Raw genomic sequence first — 25415 nt, forward strand, 5'->3', positions numbered from 1 at the left:
TATCAAGATCATTCCTTTTTGTTTTTGTTTTTATCAAAGTAAGCATCAGTAGTCACAAATTTTTAAACAGCATTCTTTTACCATAACCTGTCATCCTTATCTCACTCTGGTATTTTTTTTTTTTCAATCTCAGGTTTATTTGGGATATGCATACACATTTTCTTTGATTGTGCTTGTGTTTATTTGCATCATATACTTATACAGAGGAGTGCTTCTGGCATTAATTGTCAAATGAATTCAAAATAATATCCAGGAATCCATGAATACCTCATCTTCAGTGTATTTTAATTTGCCTCTCTGTTGTTGTGTAATATAGTGATTTTATACTATTTTTCCTTTAAAAGAAGGATCTTTTTATAAAAGGGAATTTTTAGGAGTCTTCGCTATATAAAGGCAATACCAGTGACCTTACTTTCTTGCAATCTGCTCAAATTCCCTCATATTATCCAAGGTTGTTTCATGACAATGTATATCTTATTTCTTAGAAACCCATAAATCAGTTATAATGAAAGTGCCCAATACACTATATGGATGCAATTGACAGTGCTTTTGCCCCTGTATAGAGTTGGTTGCCTGATAAACCTGGATGGACAAACAGAATCTAACAGTATTGAATGAATTCATTTTGACTGGGATCACAGACCGCCCTGAGCTGCAGACTGTACTCTGGGCTGTTCCTCATCATCTACTTATCTCCATGGTGAGCAACTTGGGCATGATCGTCCTCACCAAGATGGACTCCAGGCTACAAACACCCATGTACTTTTTCCTCAGACACCTGGCTCTCACTGACCTTGGTTAGTCAATGACTGTGGGACCCAAAATGTTAGTAAATTTTGTAGTGGATAAAAATACAATCTCCTATCATTTTTGTGCCATGCAGTTAGCTTTCTTTCTTGTGTTCATTGTTAGTGAAATTTTCATTCTGTCAGCAATGTCCTATGACCACTATGTAGCCATCTGTAACCCACTGCTCTACTCAGCCATCATGTCACAAAGGTTATGTCATGTGCTGGTGGCAATCCCCTATCTCTACAGCACATTTGTTTCCCTTCTGGTCACCATCAAGATTTTTAATGTATCCTTCTGTGGCTACAATATTGTGAGTCATTTCTTCTGTGACAGCCTGCCATTGTTGACTCTGCTCTGCTCAAACACACAAGAAATTGAAGTCATAATTCTCATCTTAGCAGCTTTTGATTTGATTTCATCCCTTTTAATAGTTCTTGTGTCTTACCTGCTCATTCTTGTAGCCATTCTCAGGATGCACTCTGCTGAGGGCAGGCACAAGGCCTTCTGCACATGTGGATCTCACCTGACAGTAGTAATAGTATTCTATGGCACTTTAATTTTTATGTATGCACAGCCCCAGTCCAGTCATTCCTTTGACACTGGTAAAGTGGCTTCCATATCTTACACACTGTTTACCCCCATGTTGAATCCCTTGATCTACAGCTTGAGAAACAAAGATGTAAAATATGCCCTGTATAAGGGTTGGAAAAAATTATATAATATATTTTCTTAAAGTTCAGTGTATACTATAATTTCTATAAATTAGATTACAGGCTTTGAATCTTGTTTTGTGTACCAACAGAGAGGGTAGACATTTCAAATAAGTTCAACATATATCGATAGGTTATCTGTTATGTACCATTCACTCTTCTAAATACTGTAAATAAATTATGAACAAAACAGTAAGAAAATAGCCTTCCTTGTGGGTGAGAGATGGATTATGAACATAATAATTAATATTAAAGAATAATAGAATGCCTTGGGGTGTGTGGTGTTTTGTATTGTGTACCCCAGTTTGGACATATTCTTGGTGTTGATCTGCATTCTGGTGGGTCTGGACCCATTGTAAACAGGATCTCTTGAAAATGTTACTTCAGTTAACATATAACACAACTGAATCAATTTGGGCTTTAATCCAAACTACTAGGGTTTTTGCAAGCAAAATGAAATGCAGGCATAGAGAGAGAAAGCACAGGAAAAAGCCAAAGTAAATGGAACTCAAAAGACAAAGGAAAAGACATCACCATGTGCACTGCCATGGGGCAGAAAAGATGAGGACCGTGTTGGCAGTCAACCTCAGAATACCACAGTCTTCAGGGAGAAAGCATCACCTTGCTAGGACTGTGATTTTGGACTAATCCTCGCCTCAAAACTTATCTACTAATAAATTCCTGTTCTTTGAGCCAACTCATCATGTAGTATTTGTTTTAGAAACTGGGAAACTAAGACAGGAAGATATAGACCAAAAAAGATAGTAAGAGAGTTGGTTTTGCTGAATGAGATTTAGGAAGAATTGTAGCTACAATGGGGTTGTTACAAGGATCCTGATTTTCCTCTCCTGTATTGGAATAAATTTTGCAGTGTCCCTGTGTGTGTGATGGTGCATTTTCATGTAAGCCCTTTGCATCTGTCTTAGCTTTCATACTCTTTCCAGAGATGTTTTAGAATTCAACTCAATTCTGGTTACAACGAGTCTCAGTGCCTCTGAATTTGCTCAAATGCTTCCACTCTAAGCCTTGAAATCCCAATCTTTCCTCATCAGTGCCATTTTTCAAATATGAGTCTATGAGTCTGTTTACACAACATACTTTGTAATTATTCAATGCACAGGATCTGATCAGATCTATTTTTGGTTAATCAGCCTATTATGTCTACATCATTTGATATGAAAAGTAAGATAAATTTCTTGATGGCAGCCATAGAAGGCCTCTGGCTTTGACTTTCTCAAAATGGTTATCGTTGTTTAATAATGTGGTTTACTCATGGACTGTTAAGCATTCTTATTTATCTGAAAAACCTGCTTAAAAGTTATGTTTCAATTGTTTTTTGGATCCTTGGGTTAAAAACACTATTCAATGAAGAATGAAGTTTGTTTCCTTTCTTTCATTGGGTTGACTTCCCTATTTTTTGGTCAATATATATTATGGACTATGTATTCATTGATATTCATTGTTTGATCACCCTACCATGAGAAGGAAAAGGAGATAATGTCATGTTTTCCACTAATCTGTATTCTAATGCAAGTAATTTCTGATACATGGCAATGGGAGAGCTATCTACTTTTAGAATATAGTTGCTTCATGCCAATCCCCACATCTTCCCATGTTTATTTTCATTTTAATTTTTGTATTCCTAGGATTTTTGTTAAAGCTATTAGAGTCTAAAATATCTCCTTAGTTTGCAAACATGAAATAAATGTCCCTATGTATCTAATGCAATGGAATACTTTATCAGAGTAAAATTAAAAAAAGTATTTAAAGATTGTCATGTGGGGATAAATATTACCAAAGTGTTGAACCATTTAGAAGGCATTTGGGGTGGTCATAACGGCTATCAGGTAAAAATAAAATCTCATGCTTATTGACTAAGATAGGCATTCTTTGTGTCTTAATTAATATAATCATTGCAACAGCTCTGTGAGGTATATTCTATTAATATATCCATTTTTTTTTCAGAAGATAAATGGAGGATCAGAGAGGGTTAGTAATTTTTCCAAGTTCACAGAGGTATTAGATTTTAAAACCAGGTTTCAAACACATATGGTCTAGCTCAAGATTTCATGCTCATAACAGTTGCCCTAATCACCTCTTTTTTTTTTTTTTAATCTTCATTTTATTGAGATATATTCACATACCACGCAGTCATACAAAACAAATCGTACTTTCGATTGTTTACAGTACCATTACATAGTGGTACATTCATCACCCAAATCAATCCCTGACACCTTCATTAGCACACACACAAAAATAACAAGAATAATAATTAGAGTGAAAAAGAGCAATTGAAGTAAAAAAGAACACTGGGTACCTTTGTCTGTTTGTTTCCTTCCCCTATTTTTCTACTCATCCATCCATAAACTAGACGAAGTGGAGTGTGGTCCTTATGGCTTTCCCAATCCCATTGTCACCCCTCATAAGCTACATTTTTATACAACTGTCTTCGAGATTCATGGGTTCTGGGTTGTAGTTTGATAGTTTCAGGTATCCACAACCAGCTACCACAATTCTTTAGAACCTAAAAAGGGTTGTCTGAAGTGTGCATAAGAGTGCCCACCAGAGTGACCTCTCGGCTCCTTTTGGATTCTCTCTGCCACTGAAGCTTATTTCATTTCCTTTCACATCCCCCTTTTGGTCAAGAAGATGTTCTCCGTCCCACAATGCCGGGTCTACATTCCTCCCCGGGAGTCATATTCCACGCCGGGAGCCTAATCACCTCTTAAAGTCAATCTTTTTTGCTTTCCTGGTGACTTCCCTGATGGTACAGAGAGCAAAACTCCACTCTTCCAAGTGTCAGATTAGAAAAGGAAAAAAAGCAGGGTGTTTAATAAAATAGTGAATACCTACAATAGTTTCTGGCAGAGAAAATTAATTCAATAAAGGTATAATTAGTGATTTAATAAATTGACTCAGAAAGGTAAACAAACCAGTACATTTTGGATGAGTCAACTCAAAAAATGGAAAGCTATCACAAAGTGAGTATAAGACATAGTCTGCGCGGGTTTATAATAAATTTGAGATTGGAGGGCAGGAATTAGCATTAAGTCATTAGGAATGCTGAAAAACAAATTAAAACAGGGCTGTATCTATTTTAATAAAACATTTCTATCCTGAGAAATTCAGCCACCATTTAGGAATTAAGATTGAGGAGAAATACAATTCAAAAAAACAAAAGCAAAAACAAAAAAACAATAAACAGCAATTACCCTGATACATAGGAAGAAGTTTGCCAGGGCTTTGCCAAGTTAGATACTCCTTTCTGTAAAAAAGAGATGTCTATAAGGAGAGTATTTCTTCCTGTCATCTTCTGCTTCCTGGATTTTGAATGTTGTTATGTGAGTTTCAACTATTTAGGGCATTAATTTCAGGGATACTGACTCCGAGCTACTGAAATTATGAAAGTTATCTGCCCCTCTAACTCCACAGTTAGACTCTTTTTTGTAAAGAAAAGAAACACTCTTCCTCGAGCCAATAATTGTTGGATGGTCCATAATATGCTTGGGAAAGCATTCCTAAATGATACAATGGGGAAAGGCAGAAGCACAACATGTAGTTGTGAAGTCTGGACAACATGTAATGCTAAGTTGTATCAATTCATATAAATAATTTGTGAAAGACACCCTCAATGATGTGCAATATATTGGATATTGCCATGATTCATGTGAAATCCAAAATCTGACAACACAGTTCTTAGGTAAAAAGGGAAAACATATAACTCAGAGATAATAAACAACTCTATTCCTCCTATATAAGTTGTCATTGAAGAAGCTCCTGAATACAAGACAGGAGAAAAAATAGAGAGAGAAAATACTACTGGGGAAGCTTGAGAATGCAAGTTAAAAATCATTACCTTTACTGTAAGATGTTATCTGTGATTCAAGAAATTATTTAGTGATCCACAATTATCTTTATAATCCCAAGTGTCAAATTTATTGGCAAATGATTTCTTAATTGGGGAAAGGTACCACTGGAGAAGTGGAAGATAGGGGAAATGGCAAATTGGTACTACATACATCCATGTATTCACTGGAGAGTTAGTAAACAAGTGGAAAGCTGAACAGAAATGCTATGAAGTAGACAGGTCTCGGGTGACGGAGAAGTTTTGGTAATGGATAGTATTGATGGTAGCACATATTGTGAAGGCAATTAATACAATTGAATTGTACTTTTGAAAGTGGTAAAATGGGAAATTTTATGTTGTATGCATGTTACCACAATAAAAGGTAAAAATGAAAAAGTCAAGCAACAGGAAAGGCTTTGTTTTAATTTCCAGTATATGTAAATGGCACATTTGGAGCTTTGAGGGACATGCCCTTCCCAATAACATGTGATGTTTAATTCATTACCATTATGTCATATATGAGCAGAAGTTTCCATGGTACTTACAGCCAGTCTTATTTGATGAGAAGAATTAAAATATTTTGTATGATATAAAATTCTCCAAATCCCCCCAAATATGTGAAGTAATACATGCAATTATAGCAAAATGTGCATACAGATGCATGTGTTTATGTAATTCATAACTCAAGATATTGGTTTATCACTCAGCAATAGAAATCAGTCAACCTTAGAGTAGGCAAAAAATAAAAATTCAGTTTTTATTCTATCAGAGACAATGTTGTTATTTTTAAAACTCACCTCTCCACAGAATTCCTTGGCAATCACATCCATCATTTATTCCATGTAAATTATGGACTTATTTTTAAAATACTGGATTTAGAAGTATAATAAAACAAGTTTTTCAAGATTTTACATTTTTGTGAAGTTGATAAATTTTCATGCATTTTTCCTAACCATAAAGAAATATAATATCCACATGAATAATCATTGTTCCTGCCTCTTGCAGAGATTGATTAATCTGTTGAAATCAAGTCTAGATATAGTCAGATTAATTGACATTTTTAATTGTTAGTTCTATCTTTTATAACAGATTCGTTGAGGAATAATTTGAAGAACATATGATTCACCCAACTGTAGTGTTAAACTCAATGGGTTTTAGTATATTTACAAAATTGTACAACCATCACCACAATCAATTTTAGAACATTTTCATTGCATCATAGAAAAACATCACACACATTAGCAGCCCCTTCTTGCTTCTTGTCAACTTCCACCACCAGACCTAGGCAACTAATGATCTATTTTTCTCCTCTATGGATTTACCCATCCTGAACATTTAATATAAATGGAATCATAAAATTTTGTCATTTTTGACTGGCTTCTTTCACTAAACCTGATATTTTCAGATTTCAGCCATGTGGTAGCAAGTATCAAACTCCATGTTTTACCCTATATAGTATTCCATTGTATGGATATTTCACATTTTGTTTATCCACTAGTGAACTGATGGACATTTGAGTTGTTTCCATTTTGTGACTAATAAAACTAACACTGCTATGAACACTTGTGGATGTGATTTTGTGTGTACATGTTTTCACTTCTCCTCGTTATATACCTGGGAGTATAATTAGCAGGACTTATGGTAACTCTATGTTTAATTTTTGGAAGAACTGCCAGACCATTTTCTAAAGTGGCCAAACTAATTTACATTTCCACCAGCGGTCTATGAGGTCTCAGTCTATCCACATCCTCACCAACACTTGTTATTGTCTGTTTTTTTTTTTCATTCTAATAATCTTAGGAGGTAAGAGGTGGTATTGTAGTTTGATTTGCTTTTCTCTGATGGTAATGTTGAGAATAATTTCATGTGTTTATTGGTAACTAGTATATCTTAGTTACAGAAACGTCTATTCAAACCTGTGATGGTTTTTAAATCGGGTTATTTGACTTTGTGTTGAGACACTGCTTGCAACTCCAAACTGTCAGCCAGACAGAGAGAAACCTATTGCCACCTCCAGGGGAGGGGACTCATTGCATGGATGGTAGCAAAGAGTATAACAGTGCCTGCTACCAGAAGAAGAAGTTTTAGGGTCCCAACCTCTGTGATTTGCAGGTATCAAGGCCACCAGCAAAACACTACTCACCCAGGTACTGGACAGAAAAATGTTTTCTCATACAGAGAAGAGACAAAACACAGCTCCAATAGTGGGCATCAGTCCTGCATGGCCAGCAGGTCTCAATCTGCAGTATATGCAGGGAGGTGGTCTATGCAGACTTCTTTTATCATGGTGCCCTCCCTGCCAGGAGCAGCAATATCAGCAGGGGTAACCTGGGTGTCATAAAACTCATGTACTTTAGCTAGTCTCTCTTCTAAGCTAGTCTTAGAAGATTTGCATATGCTAATGGCAAAAGGAGAAAGAATGTACAAGTAGGTGGCCACTGTCTGCTGTATTTAACCTCCAGGTACTCCCAAAAGGGAGTCAAAGCACAGTCATCTCCCACCCTAAGAGTCAGACTAACACTGTCCTGAGGTTTATTTGTGGGTCACAGGGAAAGGTGACAGGCTCTGCTTGGACTTCTCCCTACCACACTTTTTATTACTGAGCTGTACACATTCTTTATATATTCTAGATTCAAGTCCATTATCAGATACATGATTGGTAAATATTTTCTCCCATTGGGGCAGCTGTCTTTTCACCTGTTTGTATCTTTTGAAACATTTATTTTTATTTTAGTGATATCCAATTTATTTGTCATTTCTTGGTTGTGCTTTTGGTGTCCTATCTAAGCAAATATTGACTAAACCAAAGTCACAGATTTCAGCTTGTTTCTTCCAAAGATTTTTCAAGTTGTAGCTCTGATATTTAGGTCTTCACTCCATTTTGAGTTGATTTTTGTATATGATGTGAAATACAGGTCCAAATTCATTCCTTTGCATGTGCATTTCCAGTTGTGGCAGCAACATTTGTTGTAAAGAAAATTCTTTCTTTATTGAATTCTCTTGGCATCCTGTTAAAACTATTGACCATAAATATGAGAGTTTATTTTAGAACTCTCAATTGTATTCCATTGGACTATATGTCTATCCATTTGCCAATACTAGACAACTTTGATTGTTGTAGCTCTGTAGTATGTTTTGAATCGAGGAAGTCATCTCCATATTTGGTCTTCTTTTTAAGATTATTTTGACTATTCTGGGTCCTGAGAATTTCCAAACAAATTTTAAGATCAGATTATCACTTTGTGCAAAGAAGCTAAGTGGGATTTTGATAGAGATTGGCTTGAATCTGTAGAACAATTCAGGAAGATTTGCTATTTTAGCCATATTTAGTCCTCTGATCCATAAACTTGTGATGATTATCCATTTATTTAGATTTTTTTGAATTTATTTCACCAATGTTTGTGGTTTTCAGAGTGTAAGTTAGCACTTTTTTTGCCCAAATTTAGTCCTAAATACTTTATTCTTTTTGATGGTCTCATAAATGGAATCATTTCCTTAATTTCCTTTTTGGTCTGTTCAATGCAGCTTTTTAGACATAAAATATTTTTTGTATATTAATCTTGTATCCTGTAATTTTGTAATACTATTTTATTTATTCTAGTAGATTTTTGGTGGATTTCTTAAGATGTTCTGTATATGAGATAACTTCATCTACAAAGAGATATACTTTCACTTCTTATTTCTAATCTGGATTTCTTTCTTTATTTATTTTGTGTTTATTTATGCTATGAACATTTGCAAACAGGTTTTTGCCAGGATGTAAATCTTCATGTGCTGGGATTGGTACACAGGTGTGCACTTGATTAGTCATAAGGTAGTTTCATGTTTAGTATTTTTATTTTTTGACTGCAAGCCTTTTTCAGAATAGCTGTATCATTTTGTATTTCCACCAACTGTATACAAATTATCCAGTTTCTCCATAGCCTCAGCAGAATTTGGTGTTATCACTATTTTTTCAGTCATTCTGATAAATCTGTTTTAATTGTCATTTCTCTAGTGACTAGTAATATAAACATCTTTTTTGAGTGCTTACTGGACATCTGTATGTTTTCAGTGAAATATGCCTTCATGTCTTTTACTTATTTCCTGATGGGCTTAGCTGTTTTCTTCATGGTCAATTTCTGAATGTTCAACTTCTGAATGTTCTTTTTATTTCAGATACTAGTTTCTCTCTTTCTCTCTTTCTCTTTCTCTCTTTCTTCCTTTCTTAAGTTCTTTTTGCCTATATATATATCCAACTGTGCATGCACCATTTATTGAAATGGCTATCTTTACTTCATTTAATTGCTTTTCCATCTTCATCTAAAACCAGTTGGCCATATTTTTGTGTGGCTCTATTTCTAGATTCTTTATCCAGTTCCATTGATGTATGTGTCTTTCTCTTCACCCATACAACACAGTCTTGATTATTATAGATATACAAGGGCTTTCAGATAAAAGGATTCCTCAAACTTATTCTTTTTTCCAAAACAATTTTTATCTGTTTGGATTCCTTTGCTTTTCCATATAAATTGTATGATAAGCTTGTGTTTATAAGCAAAAAACATGCTAGGATACTGCTAGGAATAACTACATTTAAACTGCTTATCAATTAGGGAGAATTGACATTTTTACCCTGTTGAGTCTTCTGATCCATGAACACAGTATGTTCCTACATTAATTTTATATCTTCAATTTCTTTTATTAGCACTATGTAGTTTCAGCATACAAGTTTTCCACATTTTGCTATATTTTTGACTGATTATAAGGGTCGTTGCATTTTTATTGTATTTTGCATGTGTTCATCACTGGTATGTAGAACTACAATTGATTTTGTAAGTATAGTTTGTATATTGCAAACTTCCTGAACTCAGTTATTGTTTCTCAGGATTCTCTATATGGAACAGGTAATGATGGAGCATCAGCACAGCAGAGAGCCTCTGGACAAGAGAATTACAAGTGTATGAAGGCACCTGGGGACTTCTAAACAAAGAGTTTTATCTTATCAGTGGGAATCAGATGGACAGAGTTTTGGGGGCTATGCAAAGCAGGTCAGCTCTGAATGGCTAAAATTTGTTTATTTTGGCTTTTTTTTTTAAACATTTTATGTGTAAGAATGTGACTTTTGCACCAGTGAGATTTTCTAATGGATAAAAGCTGTGAAGAATTAAACAACACACATGGTCACTAAACAGAGGCCATCTTTGGTTCATTTATATAACATAAGCTATGAATTGTGCCTCAGGGTTGAATATGCAGTACTAATAATCTATAGGGTGATATAATGTTTCTGTGTGCATGATTATCATGCTGCAAATACTCAAGGAAATGCCACCTATGTCAGCTTGACCCACTGCTGCAACATACCAAAAGTGGCTTAAGGCACTTGGGGACCATACTTTTTGCACTGAGTATAATACAAATTTTTTTTGGAAGTTCACCACCATTGGAAGGATAGGTTTACCGGAGCTCTTGTCCACTAAAATGGTTATACTTTCAATCTTCTTGTAAATGAGATGAAGTGAAGTCCAATTGTCCTGTAAATGTTATTGAACAGATGAAATATCACACACAACACTAATCTGAAAGAGAACTCAGGAATAACTTGCCAAAATGAAGATCCCAGTCTATGTGATAAGATGAGGGAAATAAAATAAAGTCATTTATTTGTAACAAAGGAAAGTATATCTTTTGGAAGTTGGCATGATTGTTTAGGTAGAAAAACAATCTACAAAAATCTAGAACTAATAAGTGAAAATAGCAGTGTCATAGTATGCAAGGTAAACTTACAGAATTCGATTGTATTTCTGTATACTAGCAGTAAACAATTGTAAGTTGAAATGTAATTATAACATAATAAAACCAAAAACATATGAAATATTTAGATATAAATCTAACCAAATATAAGTAAGAGCTGCATGATGAAAACTGAAATACACTGATGAAAGAAATCAAAGGAAATAAATGGAGAGCTATATCCTGTTCATGGGTTGGATGACACAATGTTGTTAAGATGTGAAACTGATCTATAGTTGCAGCACAATCCTGATAAAATCATCCCAACAGAAAAAATCAACAAGTTATTTCTAATATTTATAAGAAAAGGGTAAATAATCTAGAATAGCTTAAGCAATTTGTAAAACAAGAACAAAATTGGAGGACTCATGCACTAGTTTTTTTCTCTAAGCACACAAGCTTAGAGCAAGGCAAGATGGGAGCTATTTCTTAAAAACATAACAAATAAAAGAGATAAAATAGTAACAGATTTAGAAATGTAATGTAGAAAGATTAGGAAAATTGTTGCTTTTTCTGTCTGAGAGTAAAATTTCACATATAGTTCTTCTCATGCATCATGGAATGATTTTTGCAAGATTAACAGAGCATAATGATAGTATTAGCATTTTTCAAACCTGAAGATGTTCATTCTCTATGCATATTGTCAATGAGCATTATTAATATTGCAATGATCATGATTATTTTTTGATTGGAACTAGTATTTTATGGTATTAGCTTCTTATCCCAAATGATTGTCTTAGATGATTTTAATTAATTGATACCCATATCTTATGTGTTCCAAAATCTATTTGCAAAACCAGTCTCTTTTACAACTGTATTTTCTATGATAGACATAACTAAAAACTTTTTCTCCTGTTTTAAATCTAGAGTTTTTGTTAACAAGTTGAATGTACCTGAATAGTCAAGTATGAACTAGCAATTATAAAGACATTTGAATATTTTCTAACTGTCAAATAGGCTTTAAGAATCTCAGATTTCCTCCTCTAATTTCACTAATAAATAGAGCCTCAAAAATACAGAAAAAGAATGAATTTAATTCCAATTAATTTAATGTTAAGGCAAATATATTCCCCACTGCATTTTTGTTCATTGTAAAGGTTGGCATTATAGAATAATGGAAACACAGAATCACAAAATTAATAGAGAATTGATTCAATAAATAGATGATACTTTTGATTACCTTATTCGTAGTTAATGTAATGGGATTCTTATAAAGGAAAAGTTTCTTGAATTTGAAACATCTTTTTGGCAATTAAAAAAAAATCTTGAATGAAAATAAAGGAGATTCTTAAAAGTAGAAATAAAATGAATGTTGAAAATTAAATATTCTAAAATTACACTTCAAGGCATCCTATATATATGTAACTAAAATTTTAAAACCTGAGGAGATAGTTGCATGAGGCTCCTTTTATAGTCTCAGAATTAATTGTAAGGGCAGCCAGACTCTCCCTTCAGAAATAAAGAAATTAAGGCCTAGAATACGGGAAAAAACAAACAAACAAACAAACAAAAAGCTAGCCAAAAAAACATATTTATGGAAATGCTAATTGGAAACAAGCTTTCATTTTTTTTATTTGAATAGGAGTCTCTCATTCTTTAGAATATTTAAAATATAATTCACACTTCAAAAATGAAGAAAATATCCAGCTATATGATTTGATTATTTTTATATTCTGGCAATGCAAGGAACTTCATCCCCCTTTCCCCTTAGGAAGCACTCTATATCTTTATGTCCTTAAAGAAAACCTTATATCTACATTTATTTTCTCCAAATAACAGTGAAATATATATGTAATACTGTATTTTATATTGTATTTTTTATTGATTCAAAGATTAATAAGCTAGAACATCAAAAACCTGTGTGATAGGCTACAGTTTTATGATACAGTTATACAAATCACATAACCTTCTCTTTCAGGCTTGCCTCCTTATATGACAAGTAAGTATATAGAATGAAAGGTTCTGTACACTGCTAAAAGCATTAGCATTCATGGAATTCTTATGAATGTTAATAAATTAGGACTGACTGGCAGAATGCTATGAGGATCAATGGTGATTTAAAATCAATAGGGAAAATGCTTCATTTCTATGGCCTTTTTCACAGCATCCTTTACCTCTTTGTTTCTCAGACTGTAAATCAATGGGTTTAACATGGGAATCACCAGCACATAGAACACAGAGACCACCTTCTCCTGTTCTACAGAATACTGGGAGCTTGGCTGAATGTAATTAAAACTTACTGTGCCATAGAGTATGGTCACAGCAGTCAGGTGAGAGGCACAGGTGGAGAAGGCTTTCTGTCTGCCTAGTGCTGAGTGGATCCTCAGGATGGCAACAACAATGAACATGTAGGAGATGATCACAATCAAGAAGGTGCCCATGGCAATGACCCCAGAGAAGGTTAACAGCAACAGTTCATTCACAGAAGTATCAGAACATGACAGCTTTAGCAGTGAGGGATTATCACAGAAGAAGTGACTGACAGCATTCGGACCACAGAAGGACAGTCTCCCCAAGCTTATGGTGTGTATTAATAAGTTAATTATCACACATACCCATGACCCAATGACCAGCACTACACACTTTCTCTTAGACATGACTGCAGTGTAAAGCAAAGGGTTCACAATGGCCATACAATGGTCATATGCCATCACTGACAGCAAGAAGCCTTCTGTGGTGACAAACACCCCAAAACACAAATGCTGCACCATGCAAGCATGAAAAGAAATGGTGTCCTTTACAACCAGGAGGTTGATCAGCATTTTGGGGGCAATTGCAGTTGAATAGCAAGCATCTACAAATGATAGGCAGCTGAGGAAAAAATGCATGGGTGTGTGGAGTTTGGGAGTGATTTGGATTAGGAAGATCATGCCCAGAATCCCCACGAATGTAATGGCATAAATCACTAGGAACAACAGAAAAAGCACAACTTTTAGTTCAGCATGGTCTGTCAGGCCCAAAAGAATAAACTCAGTAACCACTGTGCCATTCTCTTCAGTCATTTTCTGGTTTTCACAAAAACTGTTCTGAAAGAAAAAGACACAGGGATTATAATTTATTAGAGGAACATAGAAAAATATATATTAACATCAAATACACACAGTTAGTGCTTTTCATCTTTGGATAAATAATATTCTTTCTTTGGATCTGAGTTCTGTCATCAATGAAATGAGCAGGTGGATTAGATGGTCTCTCTTTTCCTTTCCAGTGTTGGCATTTTATCTGCTTATATTCCGTAAAAACCAGTGGGCAAAACAGTTTGTCTCTCACAGCTTCAGTCTGTCTAAAATTCCTACCTCAATAATAAAGTGACTAGCATTAAGAAAAAGAAAAAAACTAATGACAGTTGGAATTAGTAGAAGTGTATATAATGCATATTGTTGCAAAACTAAATTTCTCTCAGTGAAGCTCACTTCTGACCACTTTTTTTGTCTTTATTACTCATCTACCCATACTCTGGATAAAGAGAGTGTCAATCACACAGTTTTTGCAATCACAAGCTGACCTGTTTTAAATATGAAATTATTGGGCATCTAAAATGATCTCTTTCTTGAACTTATCTGTAGAATTGATCTGTAGATGCTTTATTATTGACTCCAAAGTGACCACAATTATGAGGTAAAATGGCACAGGTGTCTACAGGGATGGCATTTAAAGGTACCAAGGACTCTGCCTTCTGGGACCAAGGGCATCTCCTAACTAAAACTCATGATATAAAACCTGTCCCTTGCATGACACTTTTAGAAAGTATTCCAGACTCTAGTTTGGGGGCAATCTTCCACATGGCCTGGTGGAAGAGCAACCCTGAAAGGTCACTGATTGAGACTAAGACACACAAGCTGTATCTCACATATCTGAGCCAGATGGAGGTTTCCTGCTTTTACTGAGACCACAAACAAATTTAGACAGTTAAACTGACTAATTGCTTTCTGAAACTTTTTTTTCATATTCTTCATCCTACAACAGATACATAAGACAAGTCAAGGCTTTCTAAAACTATGATTTCCATCAGATGGTTGGTTGTCTTTTACCTTCTCTACAAAGTTGTCTGTATTTACTGAAGAATCAACTCCTTTTTTCCCCTTTTTCCTCTATTAAATTGGAAATGATGATAAATGAATTGTGATCAATTTAGCTTACCCATATTTTATATCACTTATTTATCTTATTAAAACATTTCAATTTTCACAATGCAGAAGAGGTAGAACTCCATCAGACCTGAGCCAATTCCTATTACAGCCAAAAATTGCCTTTATGATGTTGGACCATTTATTTAAGTTCTTAGATTCTAGATCTACTTATATTTCCTCCCCCAAGACTGCTGTCAGGATTGAAGGAGATTAATTCCAACAAAGAATTTCCTGTTGCTTTGACTATAAAATTAGCAACTAATAAAATAATATTATGTAGCTATATGAGCTACAGCTAGCTAGATAGTTAGAATAGTGATGTTCTGATGTTTTTTGTTCAAGGTGATGGATGTAAGTTTGAAAACACTGTAATCAATCCCTTTCAATTTTAGAGTAATTCAGAATATTTCAGCAGTATTAATTTACTTATTAATTATTGTCATTAGTATTAGTAGTTTGAGGGATCAAATTGTCATTTCAAATGATTGCTTGAAATTTGCCCTGTTAAATGTGAGATAATACATACTACAAATAAGTATATACTTTTGTGATTTTTTCATGTGCTGTTTAGAGATTGCCAACAGATTTGACAACTTGGGTATTCGACAACTTATTCAGCTTACTTAGCCGAGTTATTTATCTGAATGAAAGATCAGCTCCTATAGATATGGATTTGACTGAAAAATATAATTTAGGAAATATGTGCTTAAAAATAATTAGAAATTAAATTATATTAGCTATCCTGTGTGATGTATATAAACATCAGAAAAAATTTGGTGGCAATCATGAAACAAGAATTAATAAGATAAGGAATAGGCTGAGGTCAACTTTAACACTCAAAATACTTATAATATTCTATCATATTTAAAATTTTAAGTTATCTGCAGAATGAAAGCCAATTATGGGTAAATTTAAAGAAATAGGAAGACAATAAAAGGCATTAATGTAACTCACCAAAAGAAGTTAAAAAAAGTTTAGGTTACCAGATTATTTAAAAAGCTCATGTCCATTTCCATGGTTTCTAACCCTCCCCTCAAAAACAGAACCAGTTAATGTATTTCTCACATTCAAAATGGTCCACATTTAAACAGGAAACACCAGAAGATGATTCCAGGTAAAATAATTTGAGTAAAATTTAGGTTTAATTACCAATCATAATGGAAACAAACAAAATAAAGTATTACATCTTTAATATTTCCTCAAGGAGGACAAATTTGAAGGATGGGACCAATGCATATATATACATTTTTTTGCTCTAATGAGGCCAGAGTACCTGTGCTTCAGAAGCTTATTAAACTAGCATAATCACAACAACACAATTACATTTTGGCTTGTGGTCCGGTTTCTTAAGAGACTTTCTCAAGGTATCCCCATGGAAGTGGTTTTATCTAAGGTGTGAACTACAGAAAAAAAGTTACAAAGAATAGAGGGAAACATGAAGCAAAAGATGAGCAAGTATTAGAACGTGGGTTGTAAATAATTTGTATGAATGGAATAGAATTCCAGTAAAATATAAAGTGGACTGGGATACCCTTTGTAATTCAGAAATACATAAATAAGAATCCAGATTGATAATATGTTATTTTAGCTCAACCCTCTTCAAGCAGCAGCAGCCATTTATCAAATATTGCTTGAAGGACAAAGACAAGCCAAGCATTGCATTAGACATTAGAAAGAAAAGAGTTATTAAAAATATACAAGAAAACTGGTTGGACTTCAACTTCTAGCAAGATAGAAGACTAGGTGTAATTCTAGATATGTTAACTCATAAAATAAAAATGAAATTATCATTGGGTTCAAAATTAAGGAAAGCAGAAAACCAGAAGTGAAAGCTGACATTGACAACATAACTCACTCATGTCTTTTGCAAAACTTTATAACCGAATATGTGAAATCCAATATTTCACAAAAGTACTATAGCTTTCAACCCATGAAGAAAAGAAATTCTCATGTAAACCTTGTGCACTTTGAAGAACTGGCATTCTCAGTATAAGTGCTAACTAAATTAATTCTGCTTATCAGCAAAATTTTAAATAAACATTCAAACCATGACCCATCATCTTAGCAGTAAAAACTTCTCTTCTGAGAGGCAGTAACCACAAGCTTGGCCTCACATGCATTGAAGTTTGGATTTGCTGCCTGCACAACTAGGCAACTTCAACCTGAGAAACTAACTTAAGGTTATACACATTGGTAGCACAGTGGCACCCCTGAGAACAATAAAGTAAAAACTTCTATGGAAAGATGCAGTCTTAACAAAGTCATCCAGGGTTATCATAGAACAGTTCTATTAAATGTAAATACACCATTCACTTACAAAACATAATGAGTAAGCACATCCCCGAAACCTAGAATATAGAAAGTCATCAATATATTTAAAATATTTAAGAAATAGTTGTTGTCAAAAGGTTAAAAAACAAACAGTAAAAGGAATGAGACCTCTTCCAAAAAGACTGGTGACAGGATGATTGAATTGGCACTGCTCTAAGCAATGGATCTGGAAAATAAAGAAATGGTAGATGGATAGATGGATGGATGGATGGATGGATAGATAAATAGATTAAAAACAAAATAAAACGAATGAATTTGTGAGGAAACCAACCTAGACAGAAATAATTTATGCCTTGGTTTGGTAAATAAATGGTAGCCCATTGCTGTGAGAGAGATTAGGATATAGTAAGAAACTAATTGAGGGAAAAGATGTTAGCTTGTTCATTTTTTATGTCCCAAAAATTGTCCAGGCAGATCACTACCTATCTCTCACCACTGATTCTGACTCAAAGCAAAGCCAACTCAGCTCTACCTCTGAGGTCATAGGAAGCTTTAGGTTGCATATAAAATAAGAATGGATGAGGTGCTTTGGATGACCACTGCATATTCCAGTGTTCTGATATTCCTTTTTACCTGCTCATTTACTTCAGGATTAAATGCTTTTAAAGTGTGGCACCCTGGAATGTTTTTTTGCAGGCAGATTGCCTCATAGGGGACTTACAGGGGAATAGCATACAAGATTAACAGGAAGGGTATTAAATGACAATTCCTTGCTTTGAGGAATAGTCTATAAATCACCAAATTGAGTAATGGACTTGTCCCTCTTACACAGGGGTGTACATGACTGGTTAAGAGATACAATTCTCCAGAAAATAAGAGTTCAACTGGGAAAATAATATCTGGAAAGAACAACTTTAACTGTACTTCCTGTAACAGAAATAATTTAAGAAACAGATGAATGCTATAAAATATGGCAAATGAATATCCTCAAAATGGTCAGGGAATGATGTTGGTAATATAAAGAAGGACTTCACCTTCTAATAGTGTATTGAATTGCATCTCTAAAATAATGCTCTTTTTTTGTATACTGGCTGAGCAATGCATTTCAAAGTATTGCTGCATTGCAGGAAGAAAGAACAACCTGAAAAGCTAACAAAACAAACTGTAAAAGCAAACGAAAGCACATTTTGAGCTGAAAGCTTGGCAGTAAAACCAAAACCAGTATGGAATGGAAGATAAGTCTGACAGAGCTGAATTGGAGGCTCTAGTAGAAATACAGGTATTATACCTATCACTCAGCCAAAGCAAATTTCTATATTCCCAGAATGAGATTATTATATACAGTTAAGCTGGTTACTCAAAATACCATGGTATTGCTAGAATTTTTGGAAAACAAAATATATAATTGCATGCATATCATCAAGTAGGCCAGCAACCAAATTTCCCAGAGTCTAAAGAAAAGGAAACATACATTCCAGTCAATAAGAATTTCATATATATGAAGTAACATATTCATATCATAAAATGAATATGAAGAAATATTTTCAGATTCTTAAATGATGTGAAAATTTTGAAAGGTAAAGAATGCATTTATACTAGGAAATATTAAACAAAAGAAAGCAGGATACCTGCATTAATGTTAGAAAAGTGTCTTTAAGAAAAATTGTTGAGATATAGTCAAGACACAATAAATAAGGTTTAAATAATTAGTGAAATATAATTCTAAATTGGTATGTATCAGTTTCAGTTACTGGGGTAGGTCTGTTACTTCTTCCCCTTTTTTTTAAGGGATGCTCTAAAAATGTTGACTCTACTAAAAATCCATGTAAACATGTTGTTATTTTATCAGAAGGAAGATAACCAGGGAATTTTTCTCTAAAACATGCCTCGCTTATCATAAATAATTTAGAAATTCATGATCTTATGCTGTCCAAGTAGCCAGAAAATGGAAGCAAATATGTATAATTGTTTTATACATGTGTGTTTACCCAAATGTAAAACCTAAGAAGCCCTAAACCCAAACTCAGTGAAAGTGGCTAAGTGGATAGATAAAGAATGCCAAGCACAGGAAAACTTAGCAAAACAACGCTATTATCCCCTGCATCTTATTAGAAAAATTGTTGAAAACTAAAACAATAAGGCAGGAAATGGAAGAAAATATATTAAGGAGTAAAGAAACAGAAGCTTTCTCAAATTTCTATGGCCATCTGGGCAAATAACTAACCATGGATTACATGGAAGTCTACGAAAGTAGCTAGTGTCCCAGCCAGGTAACCTCAGAATCCTAAGAATATTTTGTGAAAGCACAGGAACGCTTTACAGAGAAATGTGAATGGAAATCTGATAGTCCCATGACAACATACATTCTCTGAATAAAGAATTAGATGGCATATTGCCAATTGCAGATACAGCTGAAGGAACGGGGTCATTGGATTGAAACTGATTATCAAGTGAATACAAACTTTTGTGAGCTGAATTTTCTGAAAGGTGTGACAACTGACTTCTACTGGGTAAAGACAAGGATTTGGCAAATCTGCCCTGACAGAGGCAACTGCCCACTCTCTCATTGGCTAAAAAATGGAACACCCCTTCTGACTCTGTAGGAGTGTTATGGTTGCAGGCAACCCCAAAAATGTTGGTTTTACAATCAGAGAAAGCATGCCCAATTTAATGCTGTTGACACAGATATTGATGGGGGAATCCACATTACTGTATGTAATCTCACTCTTGGAGGGTCAGGAAAATATTCAGGAAGGAGTAACTGATCTGTTAGTTAAGTTAACCAAACATAAGGCTAAATTTTGGGGAAAAATTAATATTATAATCTAGAAATAGATGGTGCTGAAAGTTACTCAGTGTTGTCACTGTAATTAATGTTGAAGAATTGTCCACTTAAATGGCTTAAATGATTTTGTCAGGTATATTTTAGAGCAATTCAAATAAATTAATTTAATAAAAGAAGAAAAAGAGTAGGTAAGATGAAAATATTTTAAAAAGAGGCAGTGTAAATTTTAGATGACTTTTAAAAATATAATTAAAAAGTTGAGGGATTGCTGTCAGATATTTGAGAGGGTATTATTGATATTTAGGGAATGAAAAACTGACTCCTATCCTAGCTGTGAACCACATCTCTTAAAGGGACCTGTCAAATTAACTCCATAAATGTTAGCTTTGGAAAAATAAAAATCCCATCATGTAGATTATAATTAATAAAAGAAAAACTTGAACATGAGCTGAATTTATCCTATCAATTAAAACCATACAATTCAAAAAGTCTGACTAAAGGACCTAGGTATGTTCAACCTGCCATCGTCTTGCCACACAGAGGATCCAAAGTCTTATTTGGTGTTTTGGGTGAAATGGCTTATGTATGGTAAGCAAATATTTTGAGATTACTAGAAATGGGTGATCAATTTTAAATCACTCCCAGGGATAGAGATGACATTATGAAAGGCCAAGGATTTGGAGATGCTATAGGAGAGTATGCTAAAGTCATTCTTGAATGTCAAATTGGGAATTTTATCTGGAAGGAATAGTCTGTGGTTGGATCATCATTACCTAAATGTACTTGAGACTGTATTATGTGCCACCTGGGTACTATGCCTCTCTCATTCCCTAATGGACTCTTGCCCAAGTGCACCCTTTCCATGATTTTAATTGAATATGCAAAATGAGAACTTTGCACTGCTGTGTAGCAAGCATTAGCTATTTAGAAATATGGGCCATCAACAAAAGATTGCTTTTTTGATTAAGGAAATGGTTGGAACAGGAATACTTATCCAAAGAAAGCAATCCTAAGAGAAAAGTGCCCAGCTGAGTCTTCCCCCAAATTCTGACATATAGAATCTATGAAGAAAATAATATGGTTGTAATTCTTATTCACTAAATGTTGGGGTATTTTGTTACACAATAGCAGTAACCAGAACAATGAAAACTGATTGATAAAAGTATTGATCAAGTTTAACTTTATTAGACTTAAGGACTACTGTTCATCAAAGTACAGTATAAAAAAAGCACAGGCAGGATTTTGTGTTTTTTTTATTTTTTGCTTTATGTTTTTAAAAAACACTCCCCCTTCCCTCTCCCCACATGCCCCAGTGGACTCTAATCTGCTGTCAAGGTTCTTCCAAGGTGCAGCATGTCTTATAACTGCTTTTTATGGCTGAATAAGATTCCATTGCATATATGTGTGACATTTTCTTCATTCATTGGTTGATGGACACTGGGTTGTTTTCACACTTAAGCTATTATGAATAATGCTTCTATGAACATAATTGTGCAAATATCTCTTTGATACCATGTTTTTGTTTTCTCTAGGAATATACCTAGAACTGGAATTGCCAGGTCATATGGCAAGTCTATATTTAGGTTTTGGAGGAAAAGCCATATTGCTTTCAACAGTGGCTGTACCACTTTACATTCCCACCAACGCAATTGAATTCTGATTTTTCCACATCCTTTCCAACACTTATTTTCCTTTTTAAAAATAATAAATAATAGACATCCTTGTCTTTGTGAAGTTGTATCTCTTGATTTTGATTTACATTGTCCTAATGGCTAATGATGTTGAGCATCTTTTCATATGCTGATTGGCCGTTTGCAAATTGCTTTTGGAGAAATGATGTTCAGTGTTTTTGCCCAGTTCTTTAATTGGCTTGTTTGTCTTTCTTTTGTTGCATTGCAAAAATTATTTCCATACTATGGATATAAAGCCCTTATCCTATATATGGTTTGCAGCAATTTTCTCCCGTTCTGTAGGTTGTCTTTTCATTTTTTTGTTAATTTTTTTCAATGCACGAAATTATTAATTTTGGTGAAATCAAATTTATCCATCTTTTAGTTAAAAGATATAAGAATTTATTGTCAAATTCCAGGGGATGAAGATACACCCCTATGTTATAGTCTAAGAATTTTATGTTTTATCTCTTATATTTAGGTCCTTCATCCATTTTGAGTTGATTTTTCTTTATGGTGCGAGGTGGTCTAACTTCATTTTTTGCATGTGAATATCAGGTTTTCCCAACACCCTGATAATAGTGTATATGATAAAAATGACAGTAATGGATAAATTTGAAATCATGTAATAGAGATTTTATATATTGGCTTTAAAATAACAACAAATAATTGGTATAGGGAATGCAAAGACAAGATGGGGAATTTTGGCAAAGAATTGGAAACTACAAAAATATACTTAAGTGAGACTTCCTCTTCCAGGTAGGAAAGGAAGAGGAAACACAAATTACAGTGGGGCAATAATCCAACTTACAAACTATAAAAAGCTATATAACTTTCATAACTTTTTAAAATCGTATTTTATAGCATCAATGAAATGTGAAAACTTTTTTTTTCATGCACTCAAATTCCAAATGCAGATACTTTTTTCAAGACAACAAAGAATCTTCAATGATTTCTGTCTGGGGTTATTTGCTTATTCTGAGATAGACTGTGGGCCAAACTTGCCCAAGTCAGCATCCCTGATGGGGTAAAGAAAATCTGCAAAGCTTCAGTGAACAATGCTAAGATGACAAATATGAAATTTGAAACTACACAACTGCATGACTGATTCTCAATGTGAGATTATTTTGGAACTGAAACTAGGGTTAGAGAACTGAACAAACCTGTAAAATGCAGAGCACATTCTTCTTTAGTCTGACCAGTGTGTTAGAAATGAAAATTTTCCAGAAAATGCATTAATCATAAAATTTATATGAAAATAGGGGCTCAAAAATAGCTGAAGTCTTCTAAAACCAAAATGAGAAATACTACTTTCCCTAGATGCCAAGACATATTAGGAAGAATAGAGTATAATAGTATCACAGAAATAAAAAATAGATCAGTGGAACAGTAGGAAGATCAGATCACTGGAAGAGAAGAGAAATCAATGAGTCAGATCCTTTCCAATTATACCAGTTGTTAACAGAGATTCAAAAATGAAGAAAGATGTAGATATTATAAATAAATATTATTTGCAATATAAATATATTATCCACAGCACATTTGGCAATACATAATCATTTTTAACATGATAGGAAGGTACCCATTCAAAAAATCTATCAGTACGGAACTGAAGGTCTGAACCTCTGGGGAGGCATCAGATTTGAAGATTTCTGGATAGTGGTATGTGTGTGTATGTCTGGTGTGTGTGTGTGTGTGTGTGTGTGTGTGTGTATAATCTTAGATGAAGTTAAAGGGGATTCTTCAAAGGAGAGTTGGGGAGAATACTAACTTTTATCTCCCCCAAAATTAATTTTGAATTATTTAGACATGCATCTAAACATTTTAAAAGTGGATTCTTTATTTCAAGCTGAGAATTTTAATATGTTCATTTGCTCTGAACTCCTCTTTTGTTGTTGAGGGCACTGTGGTCTAAGAATAGGAAGAAAAGAAGGAAAATAACTAGTAGGTAGAAATTACATTTAGAATCAAACCCTCCAATTCAGTTAACTTGGAAATTTGCTAATAATTATAATTGAATTTAAATTTTAAGAACAAAGACCAGTAGACATCTTAATTTCATGAATAATTTAAAAAACATTTTCCTTTGAAAAATTCTAACCCCATATAACTCTAAAATGAAAATACACATATATACTCAGTAATCCAAATATTAGAAAATATACATGCACTTGCAGCAGATTGATTGATTCAGATATTAATGGCCTAGGATCTTAAGAGAGTTGAGTTTTGAATTACTATTTCTAAAATGCTTCTCTTCACTGTCACTTTCACTTTCTAGGATTGTTTCCTCATAGAAAAGATGAGTTTGTGGAATAATATTATTTGAACAATCCTTAGAAATTCTGGAATTCACTGAATTTCTGTGAATGTTAACAAGTGGAAAATTGACTGGTGGAAAACTGTAGGATAAATAGTGACTTGAAATTAACAAGGGAAATGCTTCATTTCTATGGCCTTTTTCACAGCATCCTTTACCTCTTTGTTTCTCAGACTGTAAATCAATGGGTTTAACATGGGAATCACCAGTGTGTAAAACACAGAGACCACCTTCTCCTGTTCTACAGAATACTGGGAGCTTGGCTGAATGTAATTAAAACTTATTGTGCCATAGAGTATGGTCACAGCAGTCAGGTGAGAGGCACAGGTGGAGAAGGCTTTCTGTCTGCCTAGTGCTGAGTGGATCCTCAGGATGGCAACAACAATGAACATGTAGGAGATGATCACAACCAAGAAGGTGCCCATGGCAATGATGCCAGAGAAGGTTAATAGTAACAGTTCATTCATGGAAGTATCAGAACATGACAGCTTTAGCAGTGAGGGATTATCACAGAAGAAGTGGCTGACAGCATTCGGACCACAGAAGGACAGTCTCCCCAAACTTATGGTGTGTGTCAGTGAGTTAATCACTCCACTTGTGTATGACCCAATAACCAGCACTACACACTTTTTCTTAGACATGACTGCCGTGTAAACCAAAGGGTTCACAATGGCCACATAGCGGTCATATGCCATTGCTGACAGCAAGAAGCCTTCTGTAGTAATGAACACCCCAAAAAACAAATGCTGTGCTATGCAGGCAGAGAATGAGATGGATTCTCTCACAACAAAGAAGTTGATTAGCATTTTAGGTGCAATGACTGATGAATAACAGGCATCTACAAAAGAAAGACAGCTGAGGAAAAAATACATGGGTGTGTGGAGTTTAGGACTGATTTGGATTAAGAAGATCATTCCTAGATTCCCCACCAAGGTAATGAAATAAATCACCAAGAACAACAGAAAAAGCACAACTTTTAGTTCATCACGGTCTGTCAGTCCCAAAAGAATAAATTCAGTAACAACTGTGAAATTCTCTTCAGCCATTTGTTAAATCCTTTTCTTGAAATCTCATGTGGCAAACATAAACAGAATAGAATGGATACAGGAGAATCA

The 25415-nt window shown here is 34.3% G+C and overlaps 2 protein-coding genes and 1 pseudogene across 2 annotated transcripts; 1 reads left to right on the forward strand and 2 right to left on the reverse strand.

Moving 5' to 3' along the window:
• Positions 1–586: 586 nt before the first annotated feature.
• LOC119509109 lies at positions 587–1525 on the forward strand (annotated as a pseudogene).
• Positions 1526–13187: 11662 nt separating this feature from the next.
• LOC119509111 (olfactory receptor 5J2-like) lies at positions 13188–14126 on the reverse strand. The gene has a single exon (XM_037802972.1). It carries the CDS (start codon positions 14124–14126, stop codon positions 13188–13190), a length of 939 nt encoding a protein of 312 aa, XP_037658900.1.
• A 10281-nt stretch (positions 14127–24407) lies between these two features.
• Positions 24408–25346, reverse strand: LOC119509110 (olfactory receptor 1052-like). The gene has a single exon (XM_037802971.1). It carries the CDS (start codon positions 25344–25346, stop codon positions 24408–24410), a length of 939 nt encoding a protein of 312 aa, XP_037658899.1.
• Between the last annotated feature and the right edge of the window lie 69 nt (positions 25347–25415).

Source organism: Choloepus didactylus, chromosome 14 (genome assembly GCF_015220235.1).
Source record: "Choloepus didactylus isolate mChoDid1 chromosome 14, mChoDid1.pri, whole genome shotgun sequence".
In the NCBI taxonomy this organism is placed as follows: Eukaryota; Metazoa; Chordata; class Mammalia; order Pilosa; family Megalonychidae; genus Choloepus; species Choloepus didactylus.

What these genes read in the sequence shown, in the direction of transcription:
- LOC119509110 (XM_037802971.1), bottom strand. Translation starts at nt 25,346, where the DNA reads ATGGCTGAAGAGAATTTCACAGTTGTTACTGAATTTATTCTTTTGGGA.
- LOC119509111 (XM_037802972.1), bottom strand. Translation starts at nt 14,126, where the DNA reads ATGACTGAAGAGAATGGCACAGTGGTTACTGAGTTTATTCTTTTGGGC.